The sequence below is a fragment of the Apium graveolens genome, chromosome 1 (genome assembly GCF_009905375.1).
Source record: "Apium graveolens cultivar Ventura chromosome 1, ASM990537v1, whole genome shotgun sequence".
In the NCBI taxonomy this organism is placed as follows: domain Eukaryota; kingdom Viridiplantae; phylum Streptophyta; class Magnoliopsida; order Apiales; family Apiaceae; genus Apium; species Apium graveolens.
In genome coordinates this window covers 166,143,201-166,164,177 of record NC_133647.1, presented here as the reverse complement: position 1 = coordinate 166,164,177, position 20,977 = coordinate 166,143,201, and the positions used below count along the sequence as shown (strand labels likewise).

Sequence of the window (20,977 nt, the reverse complement as noted above, 5' to 3'; positions counted from 1 at the left end):
GAACACCACATGCTTTATGAGAGGGATTAACAATAGGCAACTTATGCATGGTAAACATGGCATTTTTGTTATCCAACTCATGTGTGTCTGAGTTAGTCTCAGTTGCTTTCACAACTTTGACTGGAACCTTTGACACACTTGACTTGGAAACAACTTTCTCATTAGCAAGATCTTCAGCACGGATTTCTTCTTGAATAATAAATGAGGTCTCATCAAATGGTTCAGCAATTGATTTTTTATAGAGGGGTTCATCAACACCCTTAAGCACATGTGGTACTTCCCTACCTTTAGCAAATACATGAGGAGGGGAGTTTATGCCTAATTCTCCAATAGTAACATTATAATAATAACCTACTCCAGATGTTTGATTAATAGCTTGCTTATTGCAGAACTCTTTAGCCTTAGAACAAGAATTAAAGTAAGCTTTGACCTTAGTCTCAAGACCGGTGATCTTGTCATTGAGAATAGTTTCGAGTTGTCTATCACAGTCAACTCTATTCTCTAGAAAAGATACTTGTTCTTTTAATTTATCTTGATTAATGTGCACAAGTCTTAATTCATTGACCTCTTTCTCAAGGTCTTTGATTTGTTGATTTAACATTTCATTATCACGACGAGCACAATCTAAGGAACCTCCTAGATGATAAACTAATTCAGCATCAGTAAATTTTACCTCTTTTCTTGACGATGAGGTGTTTGCATCACTAGCCATGAGAGCAAGATTCCCAACTTCTTCATCTTCACTGTCAGTATCATCCCAGCTTCTTCCCTTTGCCAGGTAAGCCCTTTCAGATTTACTCTTCTGATTAGAATCATAAGAGTTCTTCCTAACTTGTTTTGGCTTCCTGCATTATGTGGCAAAGTGTCCCAACTCATTGCAGTTGAAGCATCGAATGGTGCTTCGATCAACCATCCCTGTTTTGTACCCACCACTGCTGGTGTTAGAGGATGAAGATCCACCTTTCTGGAATCTGTTGTAGTTGGAATTGTACTTGAACTTGGGATTCCTCTTGAAACTGATATTGGAGAATCTCTTGACAATCAGGGCCATTGACTCATCTTCCAATTGCTCCAGTTCTTCCAAGGAATAAAAATCATCTCCTGATTGATTTGTAGTAGGAGGATCAAATTCTGCTACTATCACATTTTCTTCAGCCTTGGAAGACTGTACCATTCTTTCTGACTATTGAGATTGTTGTTGTTGTTGTGGTTGTTGTTGTTGTTGTTGTTCTTCAGCTACTAGAGCAGTAGACGTGCTGACCACTCTTCCTTTCCCGTAGACTTCCTTCTGCTGAATCTGCTCCAACTCATAGGTTTTTAACACACCAGAGAGTCTTTCCAAAGAAATCTCACTCAGGTCTCTTGCTTCTCTTATGGCAGTGATTCTATGTTCGAGATGAGTTGGCAGTGTTAAAAGGAACTTTTTGTTGACCTCCCTGATTGAATAGTATTTACCATTAATGTTCAGGTTGTTGATCAATGCATTGTACCTCTCAAACACTTTAGTGATTCCTTCTCCTGGATTGGATTTAAAGTATTCATACTCAAAGGTTAGGATTTCTAACTTGTTCTCCCTAACTTCCTCTGTGCCTTCATTAATCACCTCAATAGTTTCCCAGATGTGTTTGGAATCTTTACAGTTCATCACGTGTCTATTCATTAAGGGATCAAGGGAATCTACTAAAATTAATTGAAGGCTAGCATCCAGGGAGGCTTCTTCTTTTTCAGCAGGAGAAAAATCCTCAGGATTCTTTACATAAGTTCTAGCTTTGGTAATCACCACATCATCTTCTATTACCTCTGGTTCAATAACCATCGGAATTTTTGGACCCTTCTTTAACACTTCCAGATATTTGGGATTTGCAACTTGTAAAAACAATAGCATCTTCTTCTTCCACATAACATAATTTTCTTTATCGAATAGTGGAATTTTAACGGTTCCAACTTTTTGTGTAGTCATTATGAATTTTTGAGTAAATAAAAATTCAAGGAGTGAAAGAATCACAAAAGTCTAGGATCTTGATTTGTTCATTAATCAGAAGGCTCTGATACCAATTGTTAGGTCTCAATATGTTTGTAGAAGGGGGGTTGAATACAAACAATACCGTTTAATCGAATAAAATGCGGAATAAAAAGGTGAAACAAAATTCAAGTTAAATAAAACTATTATTAAACTTGAAAGGTGTTACACAACGGTATCGTTTACAAGGGATTAATCTCAAATAAATTATTCCAAATCTAGAATAAATTCGACATGAACTTTTTCTATTTTTGTAATAAAAAGGATCAAATGTTAAATGCAATTTGAGATTAAGTTCTGGGATTTTGATCCGCTAGATAGTTACACAAGAACAAGAGGAGTATTTCTAGTAATTTAGATTTAACAATTAATACTAGAAATAAATGTTATGAGAAATTGCAATAAGTTCTCTGCTGTTTTCTTTGTTCTGTGTTCTTCTGTTTTTCTTTTGATATTCAATGCTCTGTTGAAAAACAAACAACTGCTGCTCTTTATATTCAATCCTGTGTTTTTAATTGGCAATAAAATCCTTTTAGCTCAGCAAGACAATCCTTTTAACTGGTAGAACTTTCGGCAGGACAGTCCATTGAACTGGCATGACTTTCGGCAAGACAATCCTAAATGAACTGGCATGACTTTCGGTATGACTATTGATTGTCATACCGATTGTCATACTAATACAAAAGATTGTATTGCTGAATTAATTTTGAATTTAAATTCAAAATCAATTCTGAAAAACCAAAATATTAATTCAGAATTAATTAATCAATTAATCAATAAATTAATCTTTGCATATATAATTTATTTTCTTAATTAAATTATATGACTTAATTAATTAATTAGAGAATTAATACTAATCTTGAACATCAACCACTCTTCTGACAATCTTCTGAAAATCACTGAATCCATTTCACCACTTCAATGTTGACACTCGATGTACTGTCTGGTTCATGAATGACTAACTTCTGTGATGTTTCTTCATGTCTTGATTTTCTTCAGATTAAATCCCTGTAATCAATTGATACCCTGACGAGATCTCTGTCACTTGATTAAATCCACAATCTTAATTTATATCACTGAGGCTTGATCAATTTCTTGAGCTTCTTCTAGTGAATTAAGTCCTCAAGTCTGTAGACGAATAATGTTACTTAATCCTTTGACATATGTTACTTTGAGAGATCTCTCTGACGATAGAACCACTATTTACTTATTACATCCTTATTTGAGTTGAGTTAAATCCTCGAATAAACAAATAGGCTATGACATATGCCTTTCAATCACCTATCTCCTTGGACACATTTTCAATCATGTTTGCTTCCTTCTTCTTGTTGGACTTCTTCGGCTTCTTGCAAACGGCAGACCTATGCCCCATTTTATCACAGTTGAAACACTTACCGTGAAACTTCGACGGCTTCGAAATTCCTCCTTTGGGTGCTAGCTTTCCCCCTTTCCCAAAATTGTTCTTCTTGGGCTTGGAGCTCTGGTGCTCCACTATGTTCACCTTTTCAGTGGCAACATTAGTTTTCCTCTCGGATCCTCTGTTGTCTTCTTTAATACGAAGTCTAACGATAAGATCCTCCATGGACATCTCCTTACGCTTGTGCTTAAGGTAGTTCTTGAAATTTTTCCAACCAGACGGTAACTTTTCAATCACAGCAGCAACTTGGAAGGACTCACTTATGACCATCCTCTCATCATGGATATCATGGATGATCGCTTGTAGTTCTTGCACCTGACTGACCACAGTCTTAGAATCCGCCATCTTGTAATCAAGAAAGCGACCAACAATCCACTTATTTGCCCCAGCGTCCTCGGTTTTATACTTATGGTCAAGTGATTCCCAAAAGACCTTAGCTGATGTTTTCGAGCAATATACGTTATACAATGAATTAGCCAAATAGTTTAGCACATAGTTTCGACAGATATAGTCGGCGTGCTTCCAGGCATCCACATCATACACAGTCTGCATATCACTCTCAGCAGTGAGCAATGGTACTTCCTCATTAAGATATCGATCAAGGTTTATAGTGGTCAGATAAAACAACATCTTTTGCTGCCAATGCTTAAAGTTCGATCGATTGAACTTCTCAGGTTTCTCAGCATGTACGCCAGAGCACAATCCTTTTTTACACATATATATCCTAAAATTTACATTTTGTTTTTTGTGAATTTATTTGATTTTCTGGTACTATGTTGCTGCAAAAAACGGTTACATTCACAATTAGCTCTTCTAAATTTTATAGAAAAAATTTGTGATTCCTGCATTCCAAATAAAAAGTTGTGAATTATTCTCATATATAAATTGAAATGTATAAGTTCAGGATGATAAAGTTTCTGATCGATATAGTCAAGGTTAGCATTAAACTTACCACAAGTATATTAGTTTGCCACTCAATCTTCACTAATGTTACCTTGGAGGAATATTTATTCTATATTTAAAAGAGCAACATGATTTAGCCGTTTACTATGACATTTTAAATGTGTACATTTTGAATTATTTTTATATATGTGCGCACAGTTTCTATTGTCCAGAGCACTCACTGAATGAACATTATATATACCTATATTTTATTTTGGTGTTTGTTTTCTGTTTATGCTATTATATTTTAAATTTGGGCTCTGAGCTGATCAATAGACTTGGTAGTTCCACTGCAGTGCCATAGTGGCTAGTGATGGTATAATTAGATCCAAAAGTTGTATTATGTAGGAGAACTAATAACTTAATAATTTGAGCACTTTTAGAAGTAAAGAGAGGCGCTATAATCAAACGATCATAGGCAGAATGACATTCTAAAGGTTATCATCTTGGTGTTTATAGATCTATGTGGATGTGTTTTACTATGCTCTAATGCTTTCATCCTCTATGTGTTAATTTAGATAATGTCAACTTTCTAGCAAATTTGGTGGATTGTTATGAGGCTCTACTCATTACAATTTACAACGCTAGCTATATACATAAAAAAATTGCACCATATTCTCTATGTCAAATAATCTTAGTCTCTCTTCGCTACAAAGGCCTTAAAGAAATTGCTAAGCCACTGGTTGTCCGTGGAGGAACCCAGTACCGAGATGCATCTTGGGGCCAACTATTGGATGTCATTTGTTGACTTTTAAGTTTGAAATACTTTGCTGCTGCTTCCAGGTTCTACTTTTGGAGAAAACTGACATAAGTGAAAAAGAAAAGTATTAAAATTTATAGGCCTACAATTTTTCTCCTTGATTATCCATCTAGCTCAATAGTACATTGGTCGCGCATTTGTTTGGTTATATATGGATTAACATTTTGGTAGAGTGAGATGCATTCTGGATTGTACACACATACATTTCTTTATAAGAATTACTTGCCTCGCATCTACAATCCAAGAATTTTAAAAGTAGAAATATTTATGTCTCTGAGATTGAAAATGAAGAAATATTGCATATCTCAATTTTCTAAATGTATTGTTTAATATAAAATTTAAAAAAAGAGAGAGAAAAAAAGTATTACTTGTCTCAATTTTTGCATGAATTGTCTAATATAAAATTTAAAAATTATTTTCTTTATACATGTCATTTGTAAAATACATTTTTGTGTAATAAGTCAAGAAATTATTTAAAATTAAAAAAAACTTAAAATTCAAATGTAATAAGAAGTACCTTTTCCAAGTATTGTAACTTAAATTTTTGATAATTTTATTTGACAAGAGTTAATATTATCATCTTTAAATACAACTTATATAATTTTTTTTATTTTTAATATTTATAAGTGATATAAATTGGTAAGCTACAACTTTAACCATTTGTAAATCATACGTTTTTTTACTCCAATGGAATAATGATGAAATATGTTAACAATTGTTTACTTAAAATCAAAAAATAAATTATGATATAAATAAATAATTTCGGCAAAAATTGCTCCTTTCAACATTTTTTTAAACATACTACATATTAGTTCGCATATTTTTCTAAATGCTTTTTTTTCACACCGCGCGAAGCGCGGTTTTCGCATCTAGTGGTCTAATAAAGTTCATAAAACTTTATGCACCCGACATGATAAACGGGGTAGGAGCGGAGAGAGGAAAAGAAACCTCAATCACACATGAATAATATATTTCCATTAAATCATATAGACTTAAAATTCAAAACATACAAATATTAATCTCAACTATTAAACAGCACACATATAATCGTTAAATTAATGGATTAACTCGTGACAAATTTATACAAAATAGGAGCAAGCACAATTATGAAACAAATTGGTTTCACCAAGCAGAGATCATATTCAAAATTAAAAATAATTACTTATATATCTCTATCAATATCTGACCACATGCTATTTACAAAAATATATTTTTAAGTGTATGATCTAATAAAAGAGCTATATATTAAATCTAAATTTTCAAAAAATAAATATCATGATCCATCTCCCGAATAATCATGTAATCAAACAAAACTCATGGAATAAAAAAATATATAATACTAAATTCGTAAAATTCTCATGTGCCAACTCTTTCTATTAGTACTACTACTACTACCACTACCACTACTACTATAATAAACTAAATTTAATTTAACCAATTTACACGAGTACCTATGTTACAAGATTGTGGCACAAGTGACATACGCCCAGATAGAATAATTAGACAACCCAGGCGTGTATACCAGGATTACCAACAACATGTATAAAATATAATTGGTGTACTAACAGTCACAAGTAACTCTGTAAATGGTAATTAACCTAACATATGTTGGTACTATGAAAATCATAGACTCATCAGATACATGTCCAAACCATCAACATCTGAGCCTTTTATTTCGACATTCATTTTCACACTTTCTCAATACTCAATATCTCTCTAAACTCACCACCAACTAACCTTAGCATTTGTTTCCTCCTCAAGTCGGTCACCGGAAAATTAAATGTTACCCATGAACTTATTAGCACAATTTCATCACAAGTTCAACAACTTTTCGTTGAGTACTATAATAAATATTGCAGCATTTTTAATGAAATTAGTTATAAGGTATAGGAAAATTTTCATTTAATTATTTCATTACCTTTTTTTTGACGAACAAACTAAAAAATTCATTAAAACATTGAAGCCCAGCCGTGACAAACCCCCGAACTGTCAACTACAACCTGATTTTAAAACAAAAATCGAGCTAACCAAATAACTGTTTTGTTTTCAGATTGTTTAACACATAGAATATTCAAATTCTTTAAACTAAAAAGTATTACAATGACATTTGGAGTAATCAAACCTACATAAATTCTGAAACTAGTAGTAACACAATTGACCTTCACATAAGCATCATATGTAGCCCAATGTTCAAAACTATCAATTATATCAACTGATTTTAGAGCAACAACTGCCCATAAAACATGAACACTTTTTTGTTGTGAAATGTGAGCTTTTGCGATATCCACCACCGTCTCAGATCTGATACAAGCCGTACAGATCTCCAAAAATATCATAAAAATCCTTTTCAGAGCGACTACCAATAAAAGACAGAAGAACATCACGACATAAAATACTAACATTCCAAAAAGATGGGCACGATTAACAACCTTGATAACAAGGTACTCGAAAAGATCTCACCCGAAAAGAATTAGATCTTGATTTTATTGAAAAAAGTGATAGATAAATAAAAGAGGAGATGGGAGAACGAAGGGGGATTGATCTAATGATGGATGAAGGTTGAAAAATGGAGAAGTGGTGGCTATAACTATAGTTTTGGGAGTCGACTCTCAAAACCCTAGAGTGGAGAGAGAGCCCAAGATAACTTCTCTTTTGTTTCTTACTTGTCAATTGTTTCATTAGCTTTTAATTAGGGTTAAATGTGTTGAATTGAGGATAAATTGAATACAATCTTGAAAGACTGAAACGTCCTTGAAAAAATTAACGGAGTTACTTAAATTTAATGAATGTATACATGTTACTAAAAACTAGCTTAAAACCCGTGTTCGCACATATTTTTTAATATTATATAATTTTTTTAAAAAAATAAATTCAATTATTCATTTTGTTGATTTAAAACTTTATATGATATGACTTCATAATAATTATATTAGTAGATATATATATTCATAACTTTTAAGAACATTTAAACTTATTTAAAGTGATATCATTGGTAAAGGGGAAATGTCATTATAACGAAATTATTATTTTATTGAGAATAAAAATATAATGTCTCCACTAAATCTTAATAATTATATTTAGTTTGCTTAAATTTAATTTAGCCCGAAGTAACAAATTAAGATAATATAGAACTCAATATGAATTGAAACATAAATTGGTTGACGAAGTTGAATTTAATATAAATTATAATGATATAGAGTTCGATATAAAATAGAATTGAAATTGGTAAAGTAACATATGATATCAATTAGAATTAGAATTGATCGACCCAATAATTTGAATTACAATAATGAGGTAAGGGTAATTAAATAATTTCAGCGAGTGCCGACCGACCGACTACCAAACTTTTAATGTTTCGTTTATTATAATATAATACTAGCTTAAAACCCGTACGATGCACAGATTATTTTTAATATTACATGATTTTTTTGAATTTAATTTGAAGTAAAATTTTAATTATGAAACTTATTTATTTTTAAATTTTAATAATAAGATTTGATAATACATATTAATATACACATAAGTGTATAAGTTAGTGATACTACAGTTTTAAAAAATAATGTGATGATTGAAATTTATATTTTTATTGATATTTATAGGCGTGTTTACGAAAAATTATTATATTTAATTCAAAGATAAATTTTAGCTGAGATCAATAATATGCGAATTGTCATTAGTCTATTAACCGACCAAATACAGCTAACTATATTTAGATTTATTTAGTTTAATATGTTTATACACGAATCAATGGTAAAATTCTATGTGTCAATGACAATAAATATATGTTAGTTTGAACCTCGTTATATCAACCAAATCCAGCTAATTATACTTACTATTTTGTTTAATTTTATTTTAGCCCGGGGTGACAATTATTTTATTTTATACCGAATGGATAATATGTATTATTTTATTTTAGTTTGATGGCATTATATCGACCCCACAAATCATTATATCGACCCCACAAATTTCCTTTCAAATTTTTATTTTGTTATAGTCCCGTTTAATAATATAATGTTTTTAGCGGGATCAATAATATTTATTATTTTTATTTTAGCTTGATTTTTCAAGTCCAACTAAATATATGTAGTTCATTTTTATTTTTTTATTTAAAATTGGATCAATAGTATATAATTTCGTTTATCGCGGCCCGGGTGAATATTATATATTATTTTATATTAAATATTATTATAATACGGTGACTAGACAGACTATCAACAAAACTTTCATTGTTTCGTTTTTAATATAATAGTATAGATTTAGCCCATCCTGGATGAATATGATAGGTTTGTTTGTTTAAACCAAGACTATTAGACATATTATAATTTTATTTTTATTCGAATAATTTTATTATGAATATTAATCTATTTATGTATATTTTATTTTAAATATTACTATAATTACGGTGATCAGACGGACTATCAATCAAACTTTCATAGGTTCGTTTTTAATATAGTAGTATAGAAAATATTAATTTTATTTAAACTCAAATCCAGCCAAATTCATAACATATGTTAATTTTATTTTAGACCGTAGATCCGTTATACCAACGAATACAATATCAGTTTTATTAAAGGCTTATGAAGGTTTACTTTTGGCTATTCTAGTTATGATTAGGAGATCAGGAGATTTGATTTGATATTATGTTGTTGTGTAGGCGCATATGTACCTATATAATTAATGAAGTAGTATAAATATTTTATTAGGATTAAGTTAAAATAAAATATAAGGATAATTAAATAAATATAGGGTGTATCAAAAGACAAGTACTGTACCAAAACTTTTAATATTTCGTCTTTTATAAAATAGTAACAGATAGATTTGAAATTATAGTATAGCAAGTGAGAGTTTTTGAATAAAAATATTCCAAGTGCTCAGACAACTAAAGTGTAAATGCACAGAGCGTATTTTACTTTAAAAGTTATTATTATTATTTTACAATCAAAACTTGGCATATACTTACATTTGGGTGGGGCGCTGTTTACATTTGGGTGGGGCGCGGAGTTTAGGAAAATGATAAAATAGTGGAGAAAAGTTGAAAAAATTAGTAAAGTAGTGAGACCGATTAATATTATATGTATAAAGTGGGTATAGTGGAGGAAATAGTGGATTTAGTTAATTTAAAAATTATAAAAACTTTACTATTTTTGAAAAATTTTGAAATGTAAACAATTGAAAGAGACATCCCAAAAAAAAGTGTAAACAAATGGGAGGGACGGAGTGAGTATTATCTAACATAAATTTTGGGACGGATACATTTGTCGGTTCTCCCACCTTAATTGTCACTTTTTACTTCTTGCTTCGAGAAACTTTATTAAAGACAATAAAATAAAAAATTATCCAAACTGGCTTTATACAAACGTAGAATAAATTTGAAAGAGGATATGACATGAATTTGGGCTCTGGCCCAATAAATATCGGGTTCAGGCCCAAAATGATACAAAACCCTTATCTCTCTCGCTAGACCCTCCCACTGGTCTCTCTCCTCTCTCTCACTGGTCTCTCTCTCTCTCAAATACACGCACACACATCTCTATTAACTGAGAGAGGGTGAATTGTAGCGATGTATAGAAGAAATCAACGATTAACAAGAGAGTTTCTTTACAGAAAGAGTTTAGAAGGGAAAGAGCGTCTTCTTTACGAGAAGAAACGCAAAATCAGACAAGCTCTTGAAGGTCCTTCTCTATTTAATTATACGCGTACTTTAATTTTTTTTTTTTATTAATTGGTTGTTTAATTTACGACTAATTGCATTTTTATTTTGATTTGTAATTATGTTATTGTTTGGTTTTCAACAGAGGGAAAGCCAATACCTACTGAGCTCAGAAATGAAGAAGCTGCTCTCCGTCAAGAAATCGACCACGAAGATCAAAACACTGCTGGTAAGTTCTCGATAAATTACATATTCTTTTGTTTTTAGAGTTAATTGTCTCGTATTTATGGCTGTTATGTGTGTGTATGTTTGTATAAGTTTATCCATTTCTGCTGTTAGTTAATCGCGTTGAAATTTGTATGTACAGTTGAATAGGTTTTTCAAGTTTGGATGTTTGTGTGGAATAGGGAAGTAGAGTTTAGAAGATTGTTTTGTAATTCTGTAAATATTTTTTGTAGGAAACGAAAAATGAACGTGCTGTCTTCATTGTAGCCTGTTAGTTTATATTCATGTTTATATTATCAGGCTAATACTTTGTTCACGATCTAAACATTAATTTCTGCTTCAGAATTTCATCTTTTTGAACTATACAGATAGTGTATAACACTTCAGTTGTTTATTCTCGTTCTTTCTAATTATAAAAGTAAAGGGCCTTGATTCTTTGATGTAATAGATTAAATATTTGGTTCTTGAAATCATTAGTCAATAGAATGGAAGAGGCAAATAGAACTTGTGCATCTAAATTATAATCTGTTTGGTATTCCTTTTTTAAAAAAAGTTACAGTAGATTTACGTTAAAGCTTGTTATCTTGTACAGGTAATTACTCGTTAGATTAATTTTTTACTATTTATGTGTATTATGATATTACAAATAGTAATACATGATTTTCCTTTGTTTGTTAACTTAGTTCCAAGGTCAACTATTGATGATGAGTACGCAAGTGCAAACGAAAAAGATCCTAAGATATTGTTAACAACTTGTGCATCTAAATTATAATCTGTTTGGTATTCCTTTTAAAAAAAAAGTTACAGTAGATTTACGTTAAAGCTTGTTATCTTGTACAGGCAATTACTCGTTAGATTAATTTTTTACTATTTATGTGTATTATGATATTACAAATAGTAATACATGATTTTCCTTTTTTTGTTAACTTAGTTCCAAGGTCAGCTATTGATGATGAGTACGCAAGTGCAAACGAAAAAGATCCTAAGATATTGTTAACAACATCGCGCAACCCAAGTGCTCCATTGACACAGTTTGTAAAGGTTCGTGTGACAGTCATTCCTGCATTAATATATATGTACTCAACTCCGCTGTCCAATTTTACAGTTCATACTTTGCCATTCATCAAAATGAACTCTCCTAATCTGGGTAAAATATGTTCCTGCATTTTGGTTGTAGATTCCTGTTACCGGAGGACTTTTATTTGGTTTAGTTAAAAATGGTAACTTAATGTTTGTTTCTCAAGTTCAAATATATCACAAGTATATCATATACAAACCCTTAACTGCTTCTTTTTTGAAGGGAATGCGATTTTGACATAATAGTTGAATTGGCTAAATTTGATTTCCTAGTAATGTTTAAATATATTAAGTATTTAGATTACATTATATTATAGTTGTTTTGATGATTGTTATATAAATTTTAAGTCGATTTTATAAATGGAGTTGATGAGTTTTGAATATTTGAAATTGGTATTTTAATCCAAGATTTTGAAACGAAGGGAATTTATACAAGAATAATAATATGTAGTAGCCTTGAAGGACTGCAATGTCCCTACACGGGACAACAGCTGGGGGGAATTCTAATATACTATTTTGCAGGAACTGAAGTTTGTCTTTCCAAATGCCGAATCCATGAACCGTGGTGGTCAGGTTTGTTCATCCTTGAACCTTTGTTTTTTATTTTAAACTAGTTTTTTGAATAGTGCTAATTATAATATATGAAACTATTGACCAACTTGACTGCTGATCTCTCGAAATAACGGAAAAAGGCAATATGCTCCTTTTATTACTTTTATACTTCTGACTTTGTCTTTAAAATTTATATCCAATACAAAAATGCCCATTTTTGTCTCTTTCTTATTTACTATCATGTCAAAGCTAAGATGAATATAAATACATCTTCTAATGGGAATTTATTGAACCTTCGTCATAAAGTCCTTTCGGAGACAGTGTGAAGAAGGCGCCTAAAATTTTACATTTCTTGTAAGAAGATCTAGACAGTTTTAAAGAATATTCTAATAGAGAATTAGCCACCAAGACATTTTTACAATCTTAATAATCACAAATACTTCTATGCAATTATAATAAGATAACTATCAACTAATACCCCCGTCAGATACGTGACAAGCTCTGGAAATATTGAAGTTGCTATGTGAATAAGAACTGTTGATTTGTCATGTTTCATATTCATGTTGATATTCAGCACTAAATGAGCTGTAACATGTATGGCCGTATGATGCTTGCTGGTTTTGTAACTCTCGGCCCAGACACCTAGGGGAGGCAGCAGTGGGAAATTTGTTGATATGTAATTAGCATTGACTTGATTAGTTGACTACATACGTACCATAAAAAGAATACATATAATACTTTTGACATATGCAGGTGATATCTGAAATTATTGAGACTTGCCGAGCATATGATTTCTCAGATGTAATCTTAGTTCATGAACATCGTGGTGTTCCAGATGGCCTTATAATTACTCATCTACCATTTGGTCCGACTGCATACTTTGGATTACTCAATGTGGTATGTTGGTTATTTTTCTCAGAAACCTATATGACTACTTGTAGTGATCAGTGTTGTTAGTCCATAGTAATGCTGTTTCATTACTGACTCCAGGTTACCAGACATGATTTGAAGGACAAAAAAGCTATTGGAACTATGCCCAATGCTTACCCACATTTGATTCTCAATAATTTCTCAACAAAGGTATTTATCATTGTTTTAGCAGTATCTTCTATCTTTCTAGGCACAAAGTTGTTTCGTAAAGTACGAATTCACATAGATGCACCCCCTCAATGTATAGATTGTTGTAATAGCAGTCACAATTTTAAGTCCAGGATTTTGTAGCATGGTCTTGCTATAACACATTGTTTTAAGCAAGTAAATTGGTAACATGACATTGTTGACAAATTCCATAATATCATTGCGTTTATGAAAAAGGTCGTTATTGATGATACCCTTTCTATTAATTCACCCGTGGGAGTACAAGGAGTACCTTCTTGGTTCCTTGTGTTTAAAGTTATATAAGCATGATGGGGCATCGGGGCTTGTTATGTACATGATTTACCTTCAATATGCAGTAAAACCTCTATACAGTAATATCCTCGGGACCAAGAAAAAATATTTTTATAGAGAGGTTATTCTTAAGTAGAGTTTAACATATAAATTTTAAATTTAAAAATTAATTAAATAATATTTAATTAAATAATTTCATTACACTAACCAGATGGATGTCAATAAGTTTCTCGAACATCCTGATAAGTAACAAGTGGTTTATGCCTAGAAACCATTGCAGGAATCAAGCAAGAAGCCCAAGATGATAATCAGGATGATAGTGTATAAATCAAAAAGGTTTCGGGTCAAGAAGTTTTAAAAATGCTCAAAAAATAGAATTATTTGGGATAAAACAAGATGGTGATTGTGGTGATGAATCATCATGGATACTCAAGCTAAAGGATGCAATGTTGACCCGAATGACCAAGTCATTATCACAAACAACTTTAGAAAAATACTTTAAGCTATCTTGAATGTTTTTGTAACAAGATCATATTTATTGGATATATATAAATATATTTAATTAATTTTAAGCAATTTTATTCTTATGTAGAGGAATATTAATAAATGATGGACTTTAAAAAAGTATAGAATATTACTGTATAGAATTAATTCTTAATTATAACTGGCCCAAGTTGGTACTGTAATTTTTTATTACAATACAGAGGTTATTACTATATAGAGTATTACTATATGGAGGTTCTACTGTGGTTTATATTGGTTTTGTTTCTCATATACTTCTTGAAATGTGACATCCTTGAATTTAAAGGTTTACAATCGTTTTTTTGCAATATTAATTATATTTCGTTTGTTGAGAATATTTTTCCATCTTCATGTCAGCTTGGTGAAAGAACAGCAAACATTTTAAAGCATCTTTTTCCTGTCCCGAAGCCTGATACAAAACGTATTGTGACTTTCGCTAATCAGTCTGACTACATTTCATTCAGGTTAGCTATCCTAAACATCTAGCTTTTAAGTCACTTCTGTTTATCAATTTAACTCTTCAAACTTCGCCCTGCTTCTTGTGTTGATGTTATTGATTGGTCTTATCATTATTGTGCCATGCTTTTCTAGAGTCCTGGGTTTCATATTGATAATTAGTTTTGGTATTATTTACTTCAGGAATCATATCTATGACAAAAAAGGAGGGCCTAAATCTGTAGAACTGAAGGAGATTGGTCCTCGGTTTGAATTGAGGTTGTATCAGGTAACGACAGTGCTATCTGATTAAACCTATAAGTTTGTGTCCATGTTTGTTCTATTTCGCGGAATGCATACCAAACAAAGTGGTGGCTTTTCTGCCGGCCTGTTTCTTATTAATAGCTTATAACTTATAAGCATTTGTCAGTTTGCCTCTAAATTTTCTGTTATTATTTCTCGAATTGCAATCTGATGCCGAGGTTTGGTGCAGATCTAATTTTTGGGAACATTATTCTTCTATAGATAAAGGAATAAATCACAACATAGATAAAATAATAATTAACATAAGTAATTTATTACTCCCTCTGTCCCTCCCATTTGTTTACACTTTCCTTTTTTGGATGTCCCATCCAATTGTTTACATTTCAAAACTTTCCAAAAATAGTAAGGTTTTTATAATTTTTAAAATAACTACATCCACTATTTCTCTCCACTATACCCACTTTATACATATAATATTAATCGGTCCCACTACTTTACTCATTTTTTTAACTTTCCTCCACTATTTTATCATTTTTCTTAAACTCCGCGCTCCACCCAAATGTAAACATTTGGGAGGGACGGAGGGAGTACTATTTTAATTCCTTTCCTTGCTCGTGTATGAGTTGCCGAGTCGGAGATCAATCGCATATAACGGAGGTGAGAGCATGCCAGATATGGAAAGCACACTTAATCTCTCATGTTTTCTAATCAGTATTCAAATTAGTAGCCTTTGTTTTCTGGCCCAATTAAACTAAAGATCAAATGATAATCTAACCAGATATCTAGTCCCAGTCGTGAAAACCCTCTCCTCTTGCATGAAGCAACTGCAACATCTACCCTGTTTGTGTTTCTTAATCCCTGTTCTTGTTTCTTTTTATTTGTCAAAATTAGGTTTCTAGCACTTCTCACGCAGAAGCCCCATCTAATCTGACTATCCATTCCACGTAACTCTTTATAACCAAATATTGGTAGCCAACCTAATGTATCATATTCTACTCTGGGGAAGTATTTTACTTTGATACTAGTGTCTTAGATATAACGAGCATCAGTATTCGCACTATTATTGGTAACTTGTATGGTAAACATCATGTCAACCCTGTTTGTTACTTGTATCCAACTGGCCAATGTCATTGAGCCCTAAAATTTTCAGGAGAAGTTACTTTTAAAGACCTATTGTTGGGGATGTAAATTGTTTTGGTAATTGGTATCTTTTTGCAGTATCCAACTAGATTGCTTAAGACTTAAAGGGCCATGAGGCTGAAGGGTTGACTAATTTCTGTTATGATCCTCATTACAGTAAACTAATGAATCTCTGCCCTTGCTCAAATACCAAGTAGAAAAACGAATATTTACACTAAATCATGTTGTACTTAAAAATGGAAGAGATAGACTAGAGATGTAGTAGCCATAATTTATTTGGTGTTGAAAGAAGTGTCTAATCTGTCATTTAGCCTGACATGTAGAAATGATGTAGCTTGGTACTTTGGAGTGCTTTAACATAACCTGTTACCTATGATAATAAACATACCCGAGTCTATTATTACATCTTCTGGAAAATAAAAGTTAGTTAATTTTTTTTTTTTGCTTTGTTCAGCTCACCAGTAATCTTGTCCCTGCAGTAGCAATCCGTATTTTAATGAGTTCTGTTTCATACTTTATCATGTCCATCCAGTTGCTATCCAGATTTCTAATGAGTTCTGTTTTGTTCTATATCATAGGTCAAACTAGGAACGATGGATCAGAGCGAAGCTCAAGTCGAATGGGTCATCAAACCATACATGAATACAGCCAAAAAACAGAAGATTCTTGGAGATTAAAAGCATTTAAGACTATATTGTAGTGCTCGATCTCTATAATGAATTTGTTACCATAACCTATTTAGCTGGTAATCTTATTTGTTTTGTTGTATTGTAGCTTAATCCAGTTTTAAATATTAGTTACATTTTTGATAGTTACAAAGTAAAATTACATTTTGATGGTGTTGAGAATTTCTCCTTTTTCCCTGCAATTTCGATTGACATTTTTTGGCATTTGATAGCTTGTTTTATTATTAAACACGACCCGAAACCCGACCTGAACCCGATTCGATTCATAACCCGATTTAGTGAGAGAAAATTTGAAAGTGAACTGAACACTACTTGCACAACCAGAAATGTCCAGAAATGACACGTTTTTAATAATTTTATTCCTTTCTAATTAAATATTTGATCCATTAAATTTAGTATAATTTTAACTTAACCCATTTGCAAACACAAATACGACCTGAAACCCGAAATTTCCGGACCTCCTTTGTGCAACCTTTGTGGTGAAGCCTTGGTTGGGAACAACTTGTTTCCTAATTGTCGATGAATACCAAAAAGATTCAGGGCTATCTTTAATGCAACATCATGTTTCAACTCCTTGGGCCAACTCCAAGAGTGAACTAAATGTCCAAATTTAGACCGATTTTGGTCCAAATTCACCCAACAGGGGCCTAAATCTCGGTCCAAAATTAAAATAATAATTTTTAATGTATTTCTTTTAGTTTATTACATAAAGTTTTGATTTCGGGTATTTATAAATGCAATTAACCGATATTAGGATATTATTATTATTTATTTAAATAATAATTTAAATTAAAAAATATTTAAACGTAATTAAATAAATATCATTGCATTTCTTGAATTCAAATTACGAATACATTCAAACATTAAAATAAAGATTACAACACATAAAACTTAACTTGAAATACAACATAAATGAAAATGCGATGAGAACTAAATTATTAATTTAGTCCGACAAATTAAATCGACTTCCTCCAATTTATTAACAATTAAATAAACTATTTATTATAACTAAATGTGTTTAATATTTTTCGTATATATTTGAAATTTAATTAGAATTCTATTATTAATTTATTAACAATTTTAAAATAAAACAAGTAATTAATAATAATAATAAAATATAAAAATAATATCTTACATCATACAAAAATAATATATTTATTATTATAAGACTTTAAAATAATTAAATAAATATTTTAAGATTTGTATCGATATTTAGACCAAACTGTTCGAGGTGGAGAGAGTTTGGTCCAAATTTGGACCCTAAGTCTTGGAGTTGCTCTTAGTAGATGACGAGGAACGTAATAGTTTATGGTTAAAACAGGAAACTAAATATTGGTTTAACATATAGCACTGTTAATGAGTGACAACCTTCACTAATGGGATAAATGGTGGAGATCGGAGAATCTGAACTTACATTTTTTCCAGTAAATGTAGTCTAAGATAAGTTAAGCCTCTCTAATATCAACTAATCTCTAATATCAACTAATCTCCCCACTTGTAGTCGGTGCTCATCCAAACAGGGTGCCTTACATACTCCCGAGTAAACAAACCAAATTATTTAACATTATCTTCTAAAAAATGTAATAAATGATAAAGAAAAAAGAAAAAGAAGTAGCTGAAAACTGAAATTGGTACTGCAGAAGAAGCATTAAGCAATAAGTTTGCTTCAGAAAAATTAATAATAAATATTCATCCCCCCCCACTAAACTTCATTTTGTCTCAACTAATTGGGCATGATTTTAAAGATCCATGCTCTAACATCTACACAGGTGCAACTCGACCTCAATCTTAACAAGTAGAGCAATTCAAGGCAGCTTTTATTTGCCTTATAGTGTTTCCCACCAGGTGATTTATTGTATTCACCGCCTCCTGGCTCATCGTACCTGTTGTCAAGTTGCTCACGATAATTTGTACCACTATTGTAACAAGTGATCCAGCTGACATTTCTCCAGGACCCAGATTTTCTCCAGCATCAGGTGCTATTGCGAATCCAGAGGATAAGATTGGGACAACTGAGGGGTCTTCACTACTCATGGCTATGTTGATGGCATGTGGGTCTATAGGACAGTACACAACAAGGGCACCTGATGAGTCAATGCAGCTTTCTTGAAGTATTAACATGTTGCTCTGGCTGGTACCCGAGGCCTGCCAATCGTAAGATTGCTTTATTTAAACGGGGCAAGTATAAAAACAATTATATGTTGTTCAAGACATGTTCTCCTGAGAATAAGGGTTCTCTGTAAGGGGCTCCCTAAAAAATCCTTGCCTTTAAATAAGATAAAGATCGCAAGTATAACTTAAAGCAAAAAAAGGCTAAAAATCATACCCCGAGAACAGAGATACGATTCCCTGGATGAGATCCACACGCAATATGGCCAATCTCTTTGACAGGATTATGATTAGAAAAAACATCCCACTGATCACAAAAACAAACAAAAGATTATTTGTAAGAGTGATATGCATAAGAAGCTTTGCACCAGAAAAAGAAACTTTGTATCATAAATCTTACAAGGGGTCGGTTTCTTCCGTCCCTGAAGAAATTGAAAACCTCTACAGAAGCAAATGGGACGGAAATAGTAGTTGCTGCACTCACAACAATGCTGTTAGGATGGCCAGGATCAGTGCACCTTTGAAGTATTGCACGTACTTCCAAATCGTTCATCCCAGAGATCATCACTTGCTGTCCATTAACTGTGTTGATGCTAGAACAAAAAGTCTTAACCATCCTCTGGGAAAGTTTCATCAAATTTCTTTTGCCATGAGTTATATAATAATAGAAATAATTCACATCCCACACCAAAATATTATATAGCATTTTGGTGTTTAATAAGGTGTTAACCAAATATAATAATAGAAAGAATACAAAAACTAACCGCATCCATGAACATATCAACTAATTCCAAACTATCGATGATCACAACACTTGAATCTTTTGATGATTCAATGCGAACATTAGGACTTTTAGCAACTCCGGGAAAAATGCTCTCATAACATTCAAGATTTAAAACTTCGCGCCCATCAGCTGATGATCTTATCCAGAAAGGTGAATCACTTTGTACAAGCTTGATCAGTTCATCCATAGCATTACGAGAAACATCCACCATTAGCGGCTTGTAATTGGCAACTATGTTCTCATATCTTTTAAGCTGCAGTACATACTTAACTAAGTAATTACAGAGCATGAACTTAAGTTTGACTAAATTGCAGTGGAGTACACAGCTGACAGCTCCAATGATACAAACCTGTTCTCTTAACTGACCGTTCTCTTCCCACAACTTTTGTTCTTTCAAGTAAGTATCTCCACCAAACTGATCCGGACGTCTACAAGATGGGCACATAGCATAGCATTCCTAAGTGCCTCCATGATGGCGATATTTTCATGTTTTGCCTAAAACATTTCAGTCAGCACCAAACAAAAAACAAGAAAGAACAAAGACTTTAATAACTTAATATCAACGAACCTTTAATTGTATCCTTTTGTTTTGAAACCAAAATTTAATTTGGCTAGAAGACAATCCCAACTCTTTACTTAGCTCCATCCTTATTTTCTCGTCTGGATGGGGACATTCCCGAAACGTCCTTCAATTAAACACATAAAAAATAATTTTAGAAATAATAAATGGACTCGTCACCTTGCAACCCAACCAAACATAAACCATATATCCACTAGTAGTAGACAAAGGATCTCTTGAGGTAAGATGTAACGATACCTTATCTTTACGGCTCTACTTAGATCGGGCATTGAATAAATTTATTTTTTCGCTAATTAAAACATGAAATAACTGAATAGTCCAAAACTATGCACTCACATTTTATTTCAATAAATAAATAATATTCAATCGAAAAACTCAACATCTTCTAAAATCGTTCAAACAAAATTGTAGATTCACAACAGTTT

The 20,977-nt window shown here is 31.9% G+C and overlaps 2 protein-coding genes across 4 annotated transcripts; one reads left to right on the top strand and one right to left on the bottom strand.

Annotated features, from left to right (window-relative positions):
• The first annotated feature begins 10,585 nt into the window (after positions 1–10,585).
• On the top strand, positions 10,586–17,271 carry LOC141669728 (uncharacterized). Its single transcript, XM_074476119.1, has 9 exons — positions 10,586–10,811; positions 10,935–11,018; positions 11,946–12,055; positions 12,614–12,664; positions 13,397–13,540; positions 13,634–13,723; positions 14,912–15,018; positions 15,194–15,278; positions 16,972–17,271. The coding sequence occupies exons 1-9, from the start codon at positions 10,700–10,702 to the stop codon at positions 17,068–17,070; spliced, it is 882 nt and encodes a 293-aa protein (XP_074332220.1). The 5' UTR covers positions 10,586–10,699; the 3' UTR covers positions 17,071–17,271.
• A 1,429-nt stretch (positions 17,272–18,700) lies between these two features.
• Positions 18,701–20,649, bottom strand: LOC141721761 (homeobox-leucine zipper protein HDG11-like). 3 transcript variants are annotated; one of them, XM_074524858.1, is made up of 6 exons: positions 20,541–20,649; positions 20,322–20,467; positions 19,953–20,225; positions 19,589–19,807; positions 19,406–19,495; positions 18,701–19,224 (listed from the first exon to the last, which is right to left on the bottom strand). In XM_074524858.1, the coding sequence occupies exons 2-6, from the start codon at positions 20,415–20,417 to the stop codon at positions 18,868–18,870; spliced, it is 1,035 nt and encodes a 344-aa protein (XP_074380959.1). In that variant the 5' UTR covers positions 20,418–20,467; positions 20,541–20,649; the 3' UTR covers positions 18,701–18,867. The 3 variants fall into 3 exon arrangements, with proteins under 3 accessions (XP_074380959.1, XP_074380944.1, XP_074380953.1); XM_074524843.1 differs by having other exon boundaries at positions 19,953–20,467; XM_074524852.1 differs by lacking the exon at positions 20,541–20,649 and having other exon boundaries at positions 19,953–20,503.
• Positions 20,650–20,977: the final 328 nt, after the last annotated feature.

Coding starts and splice junctions, on each gene's coding strand:
- LOC141721761 (XM_074524843.1), bottom strand. CDS start 20,417: ATGTGCCCATCTTGTAGACGTCCGGATCAGTTTGGTGGAGATACTTAC. Junction 19,808..19,952: donor TTGATATGTTCATGGATGCG/GTTAGTTTTTGT, acceptor AAACTTTCCCAG/AGGATGGTTAAGACTTTTTG. Junction 19,496..19,588: donor ACGGAAGAAACCGACCCCTT/GTAAGATTTATG, acceptor TTTTGTGATCAG/TGGGATGTTTTTTCTAATCA.
- LOC141669728 (XM_074476119.1), top strand. CDS start 10,700: ATGTATAGAAGAAATCAACGATTAACAAGAGAGTTTCTTTACAGAAAG. Junction 12,665..13,396: donor CCATGAACCGTGGTGGTCAG/GTTTGTTCATCC, acceptor TGACATATGCAG/GTGATATCTGAAATTATTGA. Junction 15,279..16,971: donor TTGAATTGAGGTTGTATCAG/GTAACGACAGTG, acceptor TCTATATCATAG/GTCAAACTAGGAACGATGGA.